Source organism: Asparagus officinalis, chromosome 3, assembly GCF_001876935.1.
Source record: "Asparagus officinalis chromosome 3, Aspof.V1, whole genome shotgun sequence".
Lineage (NCBI taxonomy): Eukaryota > Viridiplantae > Streptophyta > Magnoliopsida > Asparagales > Asparagaceae > Asparagus > Asparagus officinalis.
In genome coordinates this window covers 38,042,188-38,062,091 of record NC_033796.1, presented here as the reverse complement: position 1 = coordinate 38,062,091, position 19,904 = coordinate 38,042,188, and the positions used below count along the sequence as shown (strand labels likewise).

Here is a 19,904-nt window from a genome sequence, read left to right as displayed (position 1 = left end):
TCCTGTTATGGGGATGCCCCACACACGATAGGCAAATAAAAATCATAAAAGCATGCAGCAGCAATATACTCTTCATGATTTGATGATGATACTAAATCATCAAAGTGTATAGCAGCAATATACTCTTCATGATTTGATGATGATACTGGCCAATGTTTTTACTTAGGAGGTGTCTGTCAAAGTACATGGTGTAGTAGTAGTGTTGGAGAGTACTGAGATAAAAAGTTCCAGTACTTAGAGAAAGTGCAAGTGACTAGCATTGCCTTAAGGACCTTGATTCCCATGCCTACTCAAATGATGACAAGCTAAATTGTCATTATCATGTTTCGTGGAAGCAAAATTGCCAATAATTTTCCTACCAATCAGGTCTGGTTAAGAAATTCGCCAAATAGGGATTATTTAAGATTAAAATTATCAAGTTAGATTCAAGTAGTTGTGTTTTAAACGATTGGATGCTATTGCATACAATACAAGCAGTGAGGTTTCTAGGTGCAAAGGTGTGGCAGTCTGGCAGACCATTAAGATAAAAGAACCATGTCGTGTTATATATGTCCTGTAGACTGTTACATTAGCTGTGCATGCAGCTTGTAGGAGTAAACTTCAGCTACATACATCACATGTACACATGCATACCGGTTGGTTTCCCTTTTGTGCACTTTTCATGAGTGGATTGTCTTTTCTTTTGCTTTTAAGTGCTTTGCTTCTGTTAATCAGAAATGATGCATAATAGGTGGGGATGTCTAAAATTTCTCGTTGCAGAATATGTGGCACGTGCTCTTTAAAAGTGTTCATGTACTTGAAATTTCAGTTTGCATTTTCCTTATTTGCGACCCTTTTTATGTCTGGGAGGATTGTTTAAGTGCTAGTTCTTGGTTTGTGTTCTAGCTCAACGGGCATTGACTATTGCTGTATGTCCTCACCAGACAGCTGAATTTATCCTTTTTGTGCATAGCTTACCCAGCTAACTAAAAAAGTTAGGTGACAGCAGCCTACACTAGTCAGTCAAGTCAAGTTTTCTGCACTTTATAGAGTTAAAGAGCTTAGACATGATAGCGTTGAGGCAATATTTCTGGAAGTCAATGTGGTAGTATTCAGAGTGCAAATTAATATGACATATTGATGTATATATCATTCTAATTATCGACTTGTTTAGTATCTCATGCCAAATTGGCAATCATCTGAAAGCATATATTATGATGGGTTTTAATCTTCTGTTGTCCAAGGTCTTTTCCTGACTGACATTTCATAAACTAATCTTGTAGGGCGCTCTGCCTCTCGTTCTGCTCCTCGTTCTGCTCCAGTTAGAAACCCTCCTCAGCCAGGTAAACTTGCTGGCGATCTTCTCTTATTATTCCTGGATTTCATGGTGTAATTGTTTCTCAGGTGTGTTATTTTTCCCGATCTTTTTTGCAAAGTTGTCTTAACTGTCATTGCAAATATGATAGCAAAGACGCATTATATAGCTGTTTTACCTGCATAGTCAAAATGTGACTTTCAACATGTCCAAGATTTTATAATATTTCACTGATTTTCAAGACTTCTGCTTACAAAATCTTTTTTTAATGCATCAATATAAATTACCGTCGCCCTGGCTTACCTTAGCTACTCGCTTTTCAAATTGAGTACTAAGAAGCTGGTGGCTGGACACACGTGCATATGTTGCTAATAATTAGGAAGTAGGTTACTATAGGTGTGTGTTTGTTCAAATTTGTCTTTCTTGTAGCTTCTTTTTAATGTGCTATTCCTTTATGTAGCAATGATGTGCCATCATGTTGTATTTGATGATTCTCTCTCTCTCTTAACTATATTTCTGCTTCTTTTTAATGTATTCCACAGTCAAGTTATGAAGACCAACAATCTTATTGTACCATTTTTCTTTGTTGGTGCAGTTAGCTCCGCACCTCCTCCAGCTCCTGTTCAGGGACGTGGTTCTGTTGTTGGATCAATAGGGAGCACAATTGCTGATGGTAAGAAGATAATAACATTCTTCATGTGTGCATGGAAAATATTTTCTTGCTTGCTGTCATATTGCGGCTTGCTCCCTGCTTGTTTCCTCTGATGTGTTTATTTTCTTGTGCACAGGCATAATGTGGGGTACTGGAAGTGCTATAGGGCACAGGGCCGTTGATGCTGTAATGGGGCCTCGTACCATTCACCATGAAACTGTTGCTTCTTCTGCTCCAGCAGCAGCAGATGCTTCTGTTGCCTCTGCAACTGGTTCTGACTCCTGCATGATTCATTCAAAGGCATTTCAAGACGTAAGCTTTTTGAGCCGGACACCAAATCGATTTTGAATATTTTTCGTGTTCAGCAGAATATACTGCTTAACGACATCAAATATTAACTTTTGTTTCTGATGGTGGTACAGTGTATCAACAACTATGGCAGCGACATTAGCAAGTGTCAGTTCTATTTGGACATGCTGAACGAATGCCGCCGTGGCTCTGGTGCCACTCTTGCTGCTTAATTGACTCTTTCGGAGTTGTGGCGTCTGGGACTGCAAATAGTCTAAAAATAGACATGGATGCATTATTACCTGTTGAAATGTTAAGATCTGCTTTTGAGTAAATAAGTTGCGAAGTGGGGTAAAATGGAGACACCCCCCAAGCATAGTTGATGATTCATGTGCCTCGTTATTTGTCCTGCTGCATGCTTTGACTTTGTTGTTTGACATTATCTTGTGATATCTGCCATTGTTCATAGTAGTATGTCTCCTTACGCAGTTGATGTTGTTAGGTCTCTAAAAGAACAATTGAGTGTGATTCGCTTGCATTTGTTGTGTTCTGTTCTTATGGAATTATGTGCCTGAATATGCTGTAGAGCTTGTACAGCTTGTCATCTGAAGGTGTTGGTTTCATTTGGTGGTGGGAATAATTACGGGAAGTTTACTTGTTTTGGAAGGGAAAGATGGGTGCGTTGGAGGACATGTTTCTTGCCATTTTCTGAAGATTAAACCGCTTGAGAAAAAAAATGTCGCGTGTATTGAAAGAAGGATGGGAGGATCTCGTGAATTTTGGAGGTTGTAGCTTACAGAGTTATGGTGATGATGAAAAAAAGATATTTTTCAAATCTTCATTGTGGTTGTTGTATTTTAGTTTTTTTGGCTTTTAAACATTCAAACTGCTAAAATTTTTTACCTTGATAGCGCAGATACGTTAGAGATAGAGAATGTTTATACCTTTTTTGATGACTAATTCCCAGTAAAGGGATATCATTAAACTACTATATTGATGAATCCGCTAAAAAAACTACCTTCTTTTTTCTTCTTGCTGTTCTCCTCAAATAACTATAGTTTTCATTGTTTGCATTTTTTCAACATTTAACGAGGTAAATATTAGACGCAAAAATTATAAAATGGACAAATGCCTTGTAATCTGGGGAAGATTTCGATTAGACATGACAGCGAGGCTTGGCCTACCGGTGGCATGAAATTTTGGATATCGAAAGATGTCTCAATGCGCAATGAATATAAAGAACACATTTTTTCAATGTCTATATCTATTCTATTGTTAGACCTTTAGACTATGTTTGGTTTGAGAGAAAGGGAGAGAAAAGAAAGTAAAATAGAAAAGAAAATGGGTTTCTATTGTTTGGTTGGAAAGAAAACAAAAAAGAAAATGAAAATAAGTTTCGGTGAAGAAAAACCCATACTCATTTTTTCTCTCACCCTTTCTCTCCGTTGCCCAGGTGAAAACGAGGGAGAGAGGCGGAATCTGACACCTCCGACTTCCCCGATCTCTCACCTCCCTCTCTCTCCAAAACTCCGATCAATCTCTCTCTCTCTCTCTCTCTCTCTCCCCCCTCATTCTCTTTCTCTCTCTCCCCAGTTCCCAAATCTAGGGCTACAAAGCTAGGGTTTCTCCAATCGAGCTCTCATAAGCTTGAGATCGCGCTGTTGAGCCGACACCGACGCATCCTCGGCTCCCACCTCCCGCCTCCCGCTGTCGAGCCGACGCCGACGTCGAGATAAGGTAAGGTCTGAACAAGACCTTAGAAACCCTAGTTATTGTTTCCAATATACTGTTCGTATAGATTTTGAATCGATTGTTCGTAATGGGAATATTGTGTCTAACTGGGCTAGAAATCGAAACCAGGACAGCTCCGAACTGTGGGTGATGATGGTATCCATTCATCACTTGATTTGAGAGTGGTGGTCAGGAATCAGAGATGCATGTGAATTCTACCTTGGTAGTAAACACTATCAGCTATATTTTTCTCTTGAGCCTGACAGAATATAATTAGTCCGTTAATTGAGTTTTAAATAAGGTAAGAGTGTTATTAAACTGCAAGTTGGGTGAAGAGACTTGGAATCTCTCATTTCTCATTGACATTCTGAGGATTAACAGGTTGATGTTTCACAAGAATCCTGGCTTGTGTTCTTCTGAGAGTGGTTGGTTGGTGTCTAATAAAACAAACAAGAGGTCCTTTATTACTAGCTTATTAGATTTAATGAGAGTGTTGACACTAGTCCTTGTTGATATCTGCTCATTTATATTTACAAATAATGTCAAATATTGGGCTGTCTCATTTTGGTCTTTGGCTGGAGCTCTTGAATAAAAAGGTATAATAACACACATAATTTGGTTGTTTCACTTTCGATGATTCTGGAGTGGTCCCGTGTGAGTTTTTAATATTTGACGTTTTTTAAGTTTGTTTGCTGCTATTGGATTTTAACTCAAACAGTGAATAATTGAATGTTAAAACAGCCATGATGTTGTGTTAATAAGGGTTTCGTGTGATAGGGGAAGCAAATAGGCTTTTTTTTTCTATAACTGAAACTTGTATTCTGATTTTTAGAGATAATGTTCACTCCAATTCCTACATTTCTTGTTAAGTTGCTCGTTCGAGTAAATTATCTTTTCAGTTATTGGCTTGTAAATGCTTAGTTTTTTGAAGTATTTTCGAATTTATTCGAAGTTATCTGACAATAATCAGTGTTTATCCAGGATGGTGCTCTTTATTTGTTTTTTGAAATTTTCAAATGTTTTTTTTCCTTTTTTTGCTTTGTAGTTAATCAGGATGGTGCTCTTTATTTGTTTTTTGAAATTTTCAAATGTTTTTTTTCCTTTTTTTGCTTTGTAGTTAATGGCAAAATCGATGATCACTAAATCTGAATTGATGTTTTCGTTTTGTTCACTCGCAATTAGGTTGTCTTTGGTGATATCTTTGATCTTTTCGGAACCGCTCCAGATTCAACTGCAGGTTTCTCTTGGATCTCTCTGTCAACATGAATACAAATTCATCCGAGGTAAATTCTGTTCATATTTGTTTTTTGAAGTTTAATTTGTTGCACGTGTGCGCGCGCACCAACAAAATGAAAATGTTAAGAAGAGGAATTTAAACTCTTTGGTCACATTATTAGATTACAATGTGTAGTTTGTGTGTGTAATTGGATAATGTCGAATTTAAAAATAGAGAGCGGTGTGTGTGTGTGTAATTGGTTATGATTGTGACGTGCTTACTATAGAAAGTGTTTGAATTTGTAGACAAAAGAAGATGATGAATGTGCTATACAAAGGAAAAAGATAAAATATTCAGCAGGGATTGTGGCTGCATATGCAGCATATGCAAGTGCTATTATGGCAACTAATATCTACCAAGTGGAGTATATAGATAGATCAATTTTAGCTCAAAAAGATGAACATAGGAACTTACTTATGGAGCGACTTACTCAACAAAGTGATGGAGATCCCAAAACTTTCACCTAATATGTGTACGTAGGAGGTAGCAAACCAAAACAAGCTCTCGGTTTTTGTATATAGAGTCATTCATCTCATCTCCTTAATTTTGCTTGTAACTGCACTGAACAAATATTCTCTTTTCTATACCTGCATTGATGTATCCTTCTATGGCTATTTGTGCTACAGCTCCAATACAGCCGTGACTTGTGTGCAACTAATAATTTTGTGTTTTCTTTATCTATTAATAGGCACATCCTGGAGCAAAACAATTTCGTTACAAACCTGTACCGTGTTTTGAAAACTTGCAAATCATTTATGGGAAAGACAGGGCTGGTGGTTTATCTTCTGAAACTATCAAAGAAAGACGTGCTCGCATAGAAAATGAAAGAGATGAATCAAGTTTTATCAATACAAATCAAGATGATAGAGAAGCTGTTCAAGAGAATGATGTAGAATGCATTGGCCCTTCAAAAGGTAAAGAACAAGATCCCAAAACTCATTCTACAGCGGGAACATCTTCTAAGGTGATATATAAAAGAAAGCATAGTGCCACTAGCAACTTGGGTGAAGAGCTTGATGGGCTAAAAAGCGGAATGGAGTCAATTGCTTCTGCAATTTGGAAGACCGGTCCTCGTTTTTACACAGAAGGAGAGATATTTGAGGAGCTTTCAAAAGTTGAAGGGCTCAATGAGGACGAACAGCTTGTAGCCTACGACTATCTTAGATAGATTGACTGTTAGTAGGCGGTATCTGTAATTGTTGAGTCTTATGAAATTACTAATAGATAGGAACTTTTTGTTATAACTTATATGCTCTGATTAACTTCATCTATAAGTTCTTTCATTTTATTGTGATGTCTGTGTGTCTTACTATGTATGTTTGCTTCCCTTTGCTTCTGGAGTTTATGCACATATGATCGATTCTCTATATATGAAATTGATTGTAATAGATTTTGTTGGTTAAGATTTTTTATATGAAATTGATTGTAATAGACTTTGTGACTAGAAATGGATTATACTTTATATTAGGAATATCATGACATTTACTTTAGATTTGTTTTGGTTCTTTCATTGACCTTTCTTTCTGCAAATATTATGTGTGAGAAATGTTGTTCTTTAATTAGCGGAATTGTGGTTGTGTTTCTACTTGTTAATATTTACAAACTCAATGTTGATGGCCACTCAAGTTTTTGTGTTAGGAAATTGCCAATTTTTTTAAATACATGTTTATTAACCTGTTACTTCCTAAGATATGAATGATACTAATTTTGAATAATTATGCTTGAATTGCATCATTGTCTAGAGCTTATTCGGAATCATTTTTCTTCACCTGAGGTTATGAATAACTTGCAAGTCCAAGACCATGTAAGATTATATGCAAATTTAGAGTCATCGTAAATTTGACTAAATTTTCTTAAATTAAGATTGTGTAAACATGAACAATAACTTGTAAATTTTTTTGAAAATATGACAGAATTACAATTTAATTTAATTATTTTTTGTAAATTATTTAAAATCTAAATCTAAATCCAAAAAGTATGAATTAAAATTATGTTGTGCTAATTTTCTTCCTCTTTTCCTCAGAAAGGCAACCAAACAAGAGAAAATGACTTTCTTATGAATTTTCTTCTAACTTTCCTTACAATATTCTTTCTAACCAAACAATAAAAAGAATATCATTTTCTTTTCTTTTTCTTTTCCTTTCTTTTTACTTTCTCTTTCTTTTCCTTTTCTCTCCCTTTCTCTCAAACCAAACATAGCCTTAATGATCACAACTGTCTATATTGCTTATTTAAATCTCATCGTGCCTCATTCCATCCTCGCAATACTGAAATTTTGGACACGTTTTCAACCGACGGACAAGAAGGTCCCAAGTAATAAAACTAGTGGTTGCCGGTTCAAATCTTACCATAAAAATGATACATCATGTGACATGAAGATCTTTTCCCTAAAATTTGGAAAGGTATTCAAATATATCCGTGACAGTGATTAGAATCCAAATGAATATGAGTGTGAAAGTTGCTGGTCACAACAAAATCGAAAAAATAAATGAAATTTCTTAAACTTCCATCACAGACAAGCCTAAGTCTGAAATGTCCCTCTAAACCATTAGACTAAAACTCTAAAGTTCGTGGTGAGAGTCGAGGGTGATAATTTTACATTATTTCTAGTAATGTCTTTGAAGGCTGAGAGACCTTTTATAATGGTCTGTTTGGATGGAGGGTAGAGAGGGGGAGGGGAAAAGAAATCTAATTTTAATCTTGTTTGGGAGTTCCGTTTAGTTTTAACCTTGTTTGGGAGTTCCATTTTGGAGGTGGGGGGGATTTGAGCCAAAATCTTACACCCCAAATTTGGATGTAATGAAGGGGAACTTTTCCCTTTCCTTCTCTTCCATAAGTCATCTCCCAAACACACTGTTAGACTCACGTAGCGATGTTAATTTTTAAAAAATCTGCTTTAATTTCGTGGTCGGTGAGATTTTGGATCTTGGTTACTTTGACACCATCCGAATTTTCCCTCTAATTATTACACTAAAACTTTAAAATTATGGTGATGATTAAAAGTTATAATTTTATAGTAATTCTAACACCAAGTCATTAACTCGTTTATTTAGATCAAATCTTAAGACCAATTTAATAATTGTTCCCGTACCACGAATAATAAAAGAGAAATGCTAGTAACTTCCAGACGATATACAATTTTATGTGCTGATATTTCCAAGCTCACATAACAAATTTAGATTTAGGCAAAGTGAGCTTTGTTAGCCTGCTACCTACACACACGTATCAACCTACGATTTTAGGTAATCCATTATTATTTCAGTAATTTATTTGTGTAAGTTCACTAATAAGAAAATTAGAAGTCTTAACTTGACCAACCTGGACTCCATAAGTTCAATTCATTAGATTATAATATTATAAAGGAATATCTTTTGCATTTGCACATCGTTGAAAAGAAATGCCAACATCTTTTTCGCATTTGTTTAGGGCCTGAACTATAAGCTGGCCGACCACAGTAATAGTATGTAAAAGTTTTAGGACCCAATTTTTGACGAGATAAATATTGGACTAATGTAAACATGTTGGATTTAATCTAATAAATCTATTTGTGAGCACATATGATTAATCAATGTGTATTGCTATCTTTCAGGATAACCCACTAAAGTGATCAATTAAGTTGGGTTAATTTGGTATTTAAATAAGTCATGGGGTTATATGTGCAGATACCAGGTTGTAATTGTAATTTATTGAGGGGCTAAATTACAAAAGTACAACATCTATAAATAAGGGGTTATGGTCCCTAACCTAGGGTTACATTCTCTAATTCTCTTCACCCCCATCTAAGAGAGAAATTCGGCTAAGGAGAAAACCCTAAGGTTAGAAGATCCAAAACCCAAAATCAAGATCAAGCAATGGATTCAGGTATAAGCTTCCGCTCTTTTAGATCATTGTTAATCTCTTTGAATTAATCATGGCTATATGGTTTTAGATCTCAAGTTTTGATTTAGATCTAACATTTTGATTTAGATCTAACAAGTGGTATCAGAGCCACCTTGATTAATTCTTAGGGATTTAAGTTTTATTGGTTTTTGATCTTAAATCTCTGGTTAAAGATTCAAATTTTTTTTGGGTTCGGATGAACAGTTCAATTTTTTGTGTTCGGATGAACAGTAATTTTTTTGGGTTCGGATGAACAGTAAATTTTTTGTGCTCGGATGAACAGTAACGAAAAGTTTTCGGATGAACAGTAACTGAAAAAATCGCCGGTGAACAGTAACTTTTTGGAATTTTTTGGATTTTTCTTCAATTTTTTCCAATTCTGGATCTGTTTTGAAAATAAAAATCAAAGATTTTTTGGGTTTGACGGCGGCGGTTTCAATTTGAAACCCTAAGGGTTCATGGCGAAAATTAAGGAGGTGGTTACCTCAAACGAACCTCGCGTTCGTTCAATTTTAACCGAGCTTCGCGCTCAACGAACCTCGCGTTCGTTCTAAGGTGAACCTCGCGTTCAACTCAGGTGAGCGTCAAGCTCAATTTTAACGAACCTCGCGTTCGTTCTAAGGTGAACCTCGCGTTCAACTCAGGTGAGCGTCAAGCTCAATTTTTTTAACGAACCTCGCGTTCGTTCTTCAGACGAACCTCGCGTTCGTACTTCAGACGAACCTCGCGTTCGTACTTCAGACGAACCTCGCGTTCGTACTTCAGACGAACCTCGCGTTCGTACTTCAGACGAACCTCGCGTTCGTACTTCAGACGAACCTCGCGTTCGTACTTCAGACGAACCTCGCGTTCGTACTTCAGACGAACCTCGCGTTCGTGCTTCAGTCGAGCCTCGCGTTCGAGCTTCAGTCGAGCCTCGCGTTCGAACTTCAGACGAACCTCGCGTTCGTACTTCAGACGAACCTCGCGTTCGTACTTCAGTTGAACCTCGCGTTCATTTTTTTTTAACGAACCTCGCGTTCGTTCCCAAGTTGAACCTCGCGTTCTTTTATCAAACGAACCTCGCGTTCGTTCATTTTCAGACGAACCTCGCGTTCGTGCTTAAGTGAGTCTCGTACTCAATACAGTCGAACCTCGCGTTCGAAGTTAAGGGAACTTCGTGTTCATTATGGTTAAGCCTCGGCTTTTCATGGGTCCACTTTGGTATACTTAATTTATTCAATTAAGTTATGGGCCCTAATTAAGCTGTGAGACCCCAATTAAGTTTTTGGAAATTCAGTTGATTTAAATTAAAACTTTTTAATTTAAATCTAATTTGGTTTTTAATCAATTATTTAATTCAAATATTATGACACTAAGGTATTAAGGTTGTCTCTCACTCCAATTGATTAATTGAAACAAGAAGTTGCCAAAGTAACCTCTCTTGTGTAGATTGTTCATGAGGAATGTGAGATGTTTGTGTGTATGCTTTCGTGTAAATATTTAATCGGCCCAAAGGAAGGTTAATATTTATTTAGACTGTATACACATCTGCGATGATAAGCGTGTGACAATTATAAGGTTTACATGTGAATAATGAATCGATCCAAAGATAGTTTCATTATTTGACATGAGTTATTGTCAATGTTTGATCATTGCAACAAGGTATCACTTACAAGTTAATATTACTGTCCAAAGACTTGATATTAATGTTGTGCCGGTATCTTGGATGGGGATTGTCATTATTTGAATTTTATTGATTATGGTTATTGATGTGAGCATTTTTGTTTTATTTCAGCTAATGCATCTGCTGCAACAATTTCTGCTAACATCAACTCAATTCCCATGCTAAATGGGACAAACTTCAAGGTTTGGAAAGAGAACATATTAATTGTTCTTGGCTGCATGGATCTTGACTATGCATTAAGAACTGAACAACCCCAACCTCTCAATGCGGATAGCACTCCTGATGCAAAGAAGGAGCATGAGAAGTGGGAGCGTTCAAATCGCATGAGTCTTATGATCATTAAGCGCGGCGTTCCGGAAGCCTTCAGGGGCATAGAATCCGAAGGGATTACTAAGGCTAAAGATTTCCTTGCCGAAATTGAGAAGCGTTTTGCGAAAAACGATAAGGTAGAAACAAGCACGCTTTTAGCTCGCTTGATTTCAATGAAGTATAAGGGCAAAGGAAATATCAGGGAGTACATTATGGAAATGTCTCATATTGCTTCAAAGCTTAAGGCACTTAAACTCGATCTTTGTGACGAGTTATTAGTGCATCTGGTTTTGTTGTCTCTTCCTGCACAGTTTAACCAATTTAAGGTCAGTTATAACTGTCAAAAGGAGAAATGGACTCTAAATGAGCTCATTTCATACTGTGTGCAAGAAGAAGACAGGTTGAAGCAAGATAAGACAGAAAGTGCTCATTTGGCCTATGCCTCTAAGGATAAGGGCAAGAAAAGGAAGAATGATAAGGAAGCTGCTAAGGGTCCAGTTGAGAAGAAACAACATAAGGATAATCAGGGTTGTTTCTTCTGTAAGAAGCCTGGACATGTAAAGAAGGACTGTACAAAATATCACGCCTGGCGTGATAATAAGGGTACGTTCCTTGCTTTGGTCTGTTCTGAGGTTAATTTAGCTTCAGTACCTAGAAACACTTGGTGGTTAGACTCTGGTGCTACTACTCACATAAGTGTTTCTATGCAGGGTTGCCTGAGCTACCGAAAGCCAAGTGATGTTGAAAGACACATCTTTGTGGGCGACGGACAATCGGTAGATGTGGAAGCAATTGGGCACTTTAGGTTGTTGTTAGGAACTGGTTATTATTTGGATTTAAAAGATACTTTTGTAGTACCGTCTTTTAGACGGAATTTGGTTTCTGTTTCTGTATTGGACAAATCAGGTTATTCTTGTTCATTTGGAAACAGTCAATTCAGTTTATCTTTTAATTCAAATGTTGTGGGAACCGGTTACTTGAGTATTTATGACAACCTATATTTGCTTGATACAATTGCTTCTTACAATGAATCCTTGCATGTGGAATCACGTGGTACTAAGCGTAAATTAAATAAGGAAAATTCGGCGACATTATGGCATAAGCGCTTAGGTCATATCTCAAAAGGTAGAGTTGAGCGTCTTGTGTCTGATGGCATTTTGGATTCCCTTGATTTTTCGGACTTCAACGTATGTGTTGAATGTATCAAGGGAAAACAGACCAAAGTGAAGAGATTAGGTGCCAACAGATCTTCGGATGTCTTAGAATTGATACATACGGATATTTGTGGGCCATTCCCTACGGAATCCTGGAATGGTCAACAATATTTTATATCATTCATAGACGATTACTCACGTTATGGGCACCTATATCTTATTCATGAAAAATCTGAGTCTCTGGACATGTTCAAAGCCTATAAAGCTGAAGTTGAGAATCAACTCAACAGAAGAATTAAAACCGTCAGATCTGATCGTGGTGGTGAGTACTACGGTAGATATGATGGTTCAGGTGAACAACGTCCATGACCATTTGCTAGATACCTAGAGGAATGCGGTATCGTCCCACAGTACACCATGCCGGGTTCACCTAGCATGAATGGTGTAGCTGAAAGACGAAACATAACTCTTAAGGATATGGTAAGAAGTATGATTGCTCATTCTTCGTTACCAGAGTCACTCTGGGGAGAAGCACTTAAGACAGCAGCTTACATTCTGAATAGAGTACCAAGTAAAGCAGTTGCTAAAACACCTTATGAGCTTTGGACTGGTCGAAAGCCCAGTTTAAAGCATTTACATATTTGGGGATGTCCAGCTGAGGCAAGGCCTTATAGGCCGAATGCAAAGAAATTGGACTCCAAAACAGTTAGCAGCTACTTTATTGGGTACTCTGAACGCTCTAGGGGCTTTAAGTTTTATGATCCCACTATAAGGAATATTTTTGAGACGGGAACAGCAACATTCTTTGAGGATGTTGAGTTTGGGGGGAGAAATAAGGTTAGAGACATTAGTTTTGAGGAGGAATTGGCTTTAGATCCAATCCATACAGTTACTTTTGACAATATTCAGGTTCCTATACCTGTTGTTGCTCAAGAAGTAAATCCGGAACCTCAAGATGATAATGTTGAACAACTCCCTGTTCCAGAAGAACAAACTCAACAACCTCAAGAACTTATGCCATTAAGGAGATCCACGAGAGAAAGGAGAAATGCTATTCCGGATGATTATATTGTATTTCTCCAAGAACATGAGGAAAGTAGTGGAATGTTACAAAAGCTATTAAAGTAATCCACATCAAGTTACAAAATTTAAACTGGATGACTATATTTTTGTTTTTGTAACTTGATGATTATATTGTTGCTTTCGTCTGTGTACGCTAAATTGATGACCACATGTTAAATTGATGGGGGTCAAATGTTAAATTGATGACCACATGTTAACGCTTTGTTGAACCATTTGATGAATGGAATCAGTTCAGTTTAGTGATACGAACTCTTGCATTCCCCCCCCCTCTTTTTCCTAAATAAGTGTTTTTTTTCTCCTGTTATTTCAGACTTCTGATTTTGGTATATTTTTCATTCTTATTGGAAAGTTGTGCTCACTAAAATCGATCAAAGTCGAAGAATTGACAAGATTACGGTTAAGGATAAAACCAAAATTCGACGTACGTGAAAAGATCCGTGTTGAACGCAATATATTAGTGGAGGAGAGAGAACTACTTAGAATCGAATGGAAGAATGAATCCACGTTCAGCTAAACATTTGCAATAAAGGATTTGTTATTGTGGTGGTGGTTTTAGTGGTGGTGATTGTTATAGAGCTAAGAACTATATTTTTGTTTTTGTAACTTGATGTGGATTACTTTAATAGCTTTTGTAACTTTCACACTGCAGATGACTTAATTTAGCGTACACAGACGAAAGCAACAATATAATCATCTGCAGTAATCATCAAGTTACAAAAACAAAAATATATTTCTTAGCTTTTGTAACTTGATGTGGATTACTTTAATAGCTTTTGTAACTTTCACAGAAAGGAGAAATGCTATTCCGGATGACTATATTTTTGTTTTTGTAACTTGATGTGGATTACTTTAATAGCTTTTGTAACTTTCACACTGCAGATGACTCTACCTTGTTGCTTTCGTCTGTGTACGCTAAATTAAGTCATCTGCAGTGTGAAAGTTACAAAAGCTATTAAAGTAATCCACATCAAGTTACAAAAACAAAAATATAGTTCTTAGCTCTATAACAATCACCACCACTAAAACCACCACCACAATAACAAATCCTTTATTGCAAATGTTTAGCTGAACGTGGATTCATTCTTCCATTCGATTCTAAGTAGTTCTCTCTCCTCCACTAATATATTGCGTTCAACACGGATCTTTTCACGTACGTCGAATTTTGGTTTTATCCTTAACCGTAATCTTGTCAATTCTTCGACTTTGATCGATTTTAGTGAGCACAACTTTCCAATAAGAATGAAAAATATACCAAAATCAGAAGTCTGAAATAACAGGAGAAAAAAAACACTTATTTAGGAAAAAGAGGGGGGGGGAATGCAAGAGTTCGTATCACTAAACTGAACTGATTCCATTCATCAAATGGTTCAACAAAGCGTTAACATGTGGTCATCAATTTAACATTTGACCCCCATCCATTACAATTATTTCACTCTCCCAGAAGCACCAATCACCCAAATTCACTATGCTTCAAGATGCACATACACATGAGCTCTCCTTCCATGGGTCTGGCATCAGATTCTAGCTCAAAATTATTACTATGATGAGACCAATTTGCCCTTGAGAAATGTCCTGCACAGCCTCATCCAAGCGTCACGATCCGGTTCTCTACTGTTTAAGGTCGCCTTTGCTGCCTCAGCGTGACAAGACTGCAACAACACTCCTCAAAACTTTAGTCCCATATACGTTAAATTGATATGAACATTATCAAAGCTTTTCAAATATAAAGTATTTTCTTTCTTGAAGGGTGCAAAATTGAGTTTCAAAACGGACGGGGAGTTTTATTTCCTTAATCAAATAGGTAAGCAGTTAGACAAAAGCACATTGTTCAAGTATTCTCTCCTCTCATTTTGGTGAAGAGCCACAATTGACAGATGTAACAACAATAAATAGAGAAATCCATTACTTTAATATTACGTCTGTTAACCATTTTGATTAATTCAACCGGCCAGTTAACCAGTTTAATCCATTTTTTACTTTAAAAGGGTTACCTAGCTTTATCATATTTAATCTATCTTTCTTAATTTTTTCCAAACAGGCCTAAATCGTTACATAAGATAACCATTTTATCCAAAAACTTAAGGTAGAATGTATCCTCCAAATGTATCTCACCTGAATAAGATTATGCTGGAGGAGTCGATCGATGAGGCTCAACAAAATATCCTTAGTATACTCCGGGTGTCCTTGAATCCCCATAATATGCTCTCCATATCGAAACATCTCAACTCCAGTTCTTTGTGACCGAGCAATCACCTCTGCACACGGAGGCAACTCCCATACCTACAACACAAGATCTCAGCCAGTGATCTCTCGACACATTTTATTATTAGATCGGTACTAGAAATGAATAAATTTTAGTTAATGGACCTCATCACGGTGACATTCGATAATGGGGATATGAGAAGGAATTCGTAGAGAAGAGAGCAACTTGTTAGAGTGCGAAGGGTGGATGCAAGTGACTCCAATGTCCCACCCGTTATTAGCTCTTCCTGTTTTGCCTCCTAACGCCCTGCTTAAAATCTGCTAAAGTAACAGCAGTTAATACAAGTTTGAGCAAAATGTTGTTGAAAAATTAAATCTCAATATAGCTTTATATATTATTGGAACATGAAGATATATCATGTAGCTTCAGACCTGTTAAAAAGTTAAAATATATAAATTTTTTTTTACTGATCAAATTTAGGGAGTGAGTCCATCTGACACAAGGGGTATCCGATACCAGAAGATTTGATTAGTTTGGAGGACGTTTGGTTCGTGGATTGTATTTTTATGCATGCTATGGATCTAGAAAAATCCATATGAAAAACCTTATTTGCTTGCAATGGTTATTAAAGTGTATTTAAATGAGGTATGAGATCTAACCAAATACTGTTTGGTTGCACCTGCATTTCATTGAGGATATGGGACTAAAATCACAAATTCAGGTGAAATCAACATATTTTTAGGGGATTACATTTGATGCATCTAATCCTATGTGATAACCCCAAATTCGTGGTATGAAAAATAAAAACAGACAATGTATTTAATAAAAACTTATGATTTTAATTAAACTTGTAGGTATCATTTTTCAATGCAAAATCACCAAAATGCATAAAAATAAGGAATCCTACGTATGTTTTGCTGTAGGCCCCATAACTGGATTAATTTATGGAAAATGTTTCTTCAAAATTTACCTTTTTTTACCGCTTTATAACTTCCCATTATGATTTCCCTATACTTGTATTCCATCATTTTCCCATTTACAAAATCCACTAAAAAATTGGACAGAAATCATCCTAAAAAGCAAATGATTATAATATTTATTATATACCCCAAAAAATTAATGGACAACACATTAAAGTTAGGACTGGCATGGGCATAATTTCCACTAGACATCTTATCAGAATCCCCCACCAAATGGGAGTTCTCAGACACAAGGGTGCTAGAAAATACCCAATCTATCCCCTACTTATCACCTCAAGGGCTGAGACCCTTCTGCATCGTGTGGAAGGTTCTGATAGGCTATGTAGCACGGACACGGATCCGACACGGCCATCCGACACGCCGACACAAGGCAAATCCTAAAAAATACATAGGATACGTGTGTTCGACACAGACACGACACGACACGGCTTCATGTTATGCGTGTCCGTGCTTCATAGCTGATAGGAGCCGGATTCCATTGTTTCCCTTAATAATTTTCTCCTTCATAGCATGACTGTCGCATACGCCCTAAATTAAAAAACTGCTTGAAGCTAATAATCAATTAATTGTTACTAATTAATAACTAGACAACGCGAACTTTCCATAAAGTTGCACAGCTTCACACGTGGCAGCACGTGATTAGTCGGATGACGATACTTTACACGCACTGTCCTATACGTTTTGGACCTTTTCTTCTGGCCGTGTCGATCACTCGCTTGGCCCTAGTATTGTTTTTTCTTCACTTAAAAAGTACTTAAAAAAATGGCTAAATAGCACTTATATATCCTAGCCTACCTTTCACTTATATACCCCACTCGCATTTGGTAGAAAGAAAATACCCTAAAATATTCTAAACTTACACTTATATACCCTCACTTGAATTTGGTAGCAGTTATATACCCTAAAGTTATTAAAACTTTCACTTATATACCTAAAGTTTTTAAATCTGACACTCAAATACCTTAAAGTTTTAAAACTTGCACTTAAATATCCTCAAGTTTGCATAACTAAAGGTATTTACGTGCAAGTTTAAAAAACTTTAGGGTATTTAAGTGCTTGTTGTAAAAAAAAATTAGGGTATCGGAGTGTTGCCAAAAAAAAGTTAAGGTATATAAGTGCAAGTTTAAAAAACTTTAGTTTATTTTTTTGATACCAAATACAAGTTTGGGTGTATAAGTGAGGAGTAGGTAAAACAATAGGGTATATAAGTGCTATTTAGCCTAAAAAATAAAATACTAATCTGACTCATTTTTAAATAAATAAATACATTCAATTTCTTGAATTAAACGACAACCTTAAATGAATTATGGCTTGTATTTTACCTATTTGTCTTGTCAATTATAATAGGAAAATGAGCAAGAAGCAAAGTTTTATAGTAATCTTTATTGAGTTGTTCTACAGGGACCCCAAACCATAGGACCCAAAGGGGGACAGGTAAGGTGTAAACCCCTGGGTACATGATCTACTGTTTATGAACAGTAGATCATGTACCCAGGGGTTGACACCTCATCTGTCCCCCTTTGGGTCCCATGATTTGAGGTCCCAAAGGAATTTTTCATCTTTATTTTTGAACGATCATTATGATTAGCATTAAATTCTTACTTGCTTTGTATTGGCTATGCTTGCTAGCTGTATAAAATGACATATATAGCAATCGATGATTTGAACACTAATTAAAAATAATACGATAATGTTTATTATTTATTCTCCCTTCACCAATCAATTAATCAAAAGATAAGAAATGTTAATTCATAGGCGAAACCAATCTCATAACCACATACTTTATTTTTAAATAAATTTTATTTACAAGAAATATATAAAATCTAGTATAGTCAGCATTATCAATGAAAATAGATGATAGATTGCAGTGTGATAAGCACACACGGTTATCAACAGCATTTATTCCGCACATTACCACAAAACCCCCCGACAACACTTAAAATTACCTGATGCCCAAAGCAAACGCCGAGAACCTTCTTTTTGAGAGAGTCCAACCTCCTCAACAACCTTAACAGCTGGCAGATCCAGTCATCGTCCCCGTGAGCGTCATTGCAGCTTCCAGTGATAACGAAACCATCGTAGAGCGCCACGTCATCGTCGTCCGGGAACTCGCCGGAGGAGACTCTGAAGAGGTCCCAAGTCTCTCCTTCTTCTCCGAGGAGCCCAACGAAGACCTCGAAGTAGCCCCCGTACATCTTCTTGACGTAGTCGGAGTCGTCGGCGCACAATAGCACGGCGAACCTCTTCAACTCCATTGGATTTCCTTAGCTCCTTTCTTTTGGTTCTGAGTATTTGGGTGAAGACGAAAAGGAAAGAGAAACGGAGCGGGTGTTTATAAAGAGAGGATTTGAGGAGAAGGATTAGGGATTGAGCACTGGTTCTGATTAAATTTACGAAAGTACCATGTATATGATCGCGAAAGTAGGAGGTGACCTGGCCACTAGTGGGACTGGTACACGTGGCACATATTTCAGGCTTTTTAATTATTTTTTGACCTTTAAGTTTTTGTCCTTGGAAAACAGGTGTTTGGTACGTGGATGTTAGGTTATGGTAGGGTTCTTTAAGATTGTGGCTTATGTGGTAATACATTTTTAGCAAGTCCTTGTGCAAATTTATTAAATTAAATAATAGAAGGCTTCCCCTTTTTTTTTTTACTGTTGAGGAGAAAAGGAAAATGTTTCCATAAAACATATATGCTTCCTACAATGCATGCATAAAATCAGAAGCATGGTACCTTTTCGTATCAATTTAGAAATTTTTATTTGTTTATAATTTTTCTTGAAAGCAATTTGCTGATAATTCAGAGGAGCATTGTGGAGGAAGAATATCAATACATTCCTCACAATGTATAGTAAATTATATTACTGGTTGCAGAGAAATGGTAAAACATATTTGAACATTGTCTATGTTAAGTGTTGGTGTAAATTGCTTATGGCCGGAACAAGTCACAGGGTGTGCGTATTGCCAATGCGTGTAATAACTGTTCTTAAGAAAAGATTTCGTCACTCCTTGGTGCAAAAGGATACAATGGCGTCTTTCGTCACAGGATTCGACGACAGACAACAAGGTAAGGTGCACTCCAATAACCTATTCTACAAAGAACAACAAATTAAGACCTCTCTCTGACAGGAAGGAAGATAGAGCCCAGAAGATTTTTAGTGCCCCAACCAAGGAGAACAAGTCTCAATTTATAGATGAAAATTAAAAATGTAGGAACATCAAAGGATGAACCTGTTGGGAACACCAAAGGTTGAAAAACGTTGGGAAAAATCAAAGGTTGCAAAATAAATAACAAACACCCCACCTCTTTTTCCAATGCTGGACTAAACATGTTTTCCTTTGTGCATTTGAAATACACAATAATCCCCCACTATTTTAAAATACACAAA

General features: G+C 36.7%; 3 protein-coding genes across 4 annotated transcripts in view; 2 read left to right on the top strand and 1 right to left on the bottom strand.

Moving 5' to 3' along the window:
* Positions 1-2,772, top strand: part of LOC109832232 (uncharacterized protein C6C3.02c-like) — a 7,929-nt gene extending 5,157 nt beyond the window's left edge. Inside the window, exons 2-5 of the mRNA XM_020399660.1 lie at positions 1,263-1,322; positions 1,890-1,967; positions 2,083-2,258; positions 2,369-2,772. Coding sequence (XP_020255249.1) covers positions 1,263-1,322; positions 1,890-1,967; positions 2,083-2,258; positions 2,369-2,467 — 413 coding nt within the window. The 3' untranslated portion in view covers positions 2,468-2,772. The remainder of the gene's footprint in view (positions 1-1,262; positions 1,323-1,889; positions 1,968-2,082; positions 2,259-2,368) is intronic.
* Positions 3,653-6,551, top strand: LOC109833836. Of its 2 annotated transcripts, none has more exons than XM_020401664.1 (3): positions 3,653-3,971; positions 5,148-5,248; positions 5,930-6,551. In XM_020401664.1, exons 2-3 carry the CDS (start codon positions 5,228-5,230, stop codon positions 6,407-6,409), a joined length of 501 nt encoding a protein of 166 aa, XP_020257253.1. In that variant the 5' UTR covers positions 3,653-3,971; positions 5,148-5,227; the 3' UTR covers positions 6,410-6,551. The 2 variants fall into 2 exon arrangements, with proteins under 2 accessions (XP_020257253.1, XP_020257254.1); XM_020401665.1 differs by having other exon boundaries at positions 3,653-3,976.
* Positions 14,663-18,862, bottom strand: LOC109832231 (gamma-glutamyl peptidase 5-like). Its single transcript, XM_020399659.1, has 4 exons — positions 18,462-18,862; positions 15,700-15,852; positions 15,445-15,612; positions 14,663-14,981 (listed from the first exon to the last, which is right to left on the bottom strand). Exons 1-4 carry the CDS (start codon positions 18,768-18,770, stop codon positions 14,871-14,873), a joined length of 741 nt encoding a protein of 246 aa, XP_020255248.1. The 5' UTR covers positions 18,771-18,862; the 3' UTR covers positions 14,663-14,870.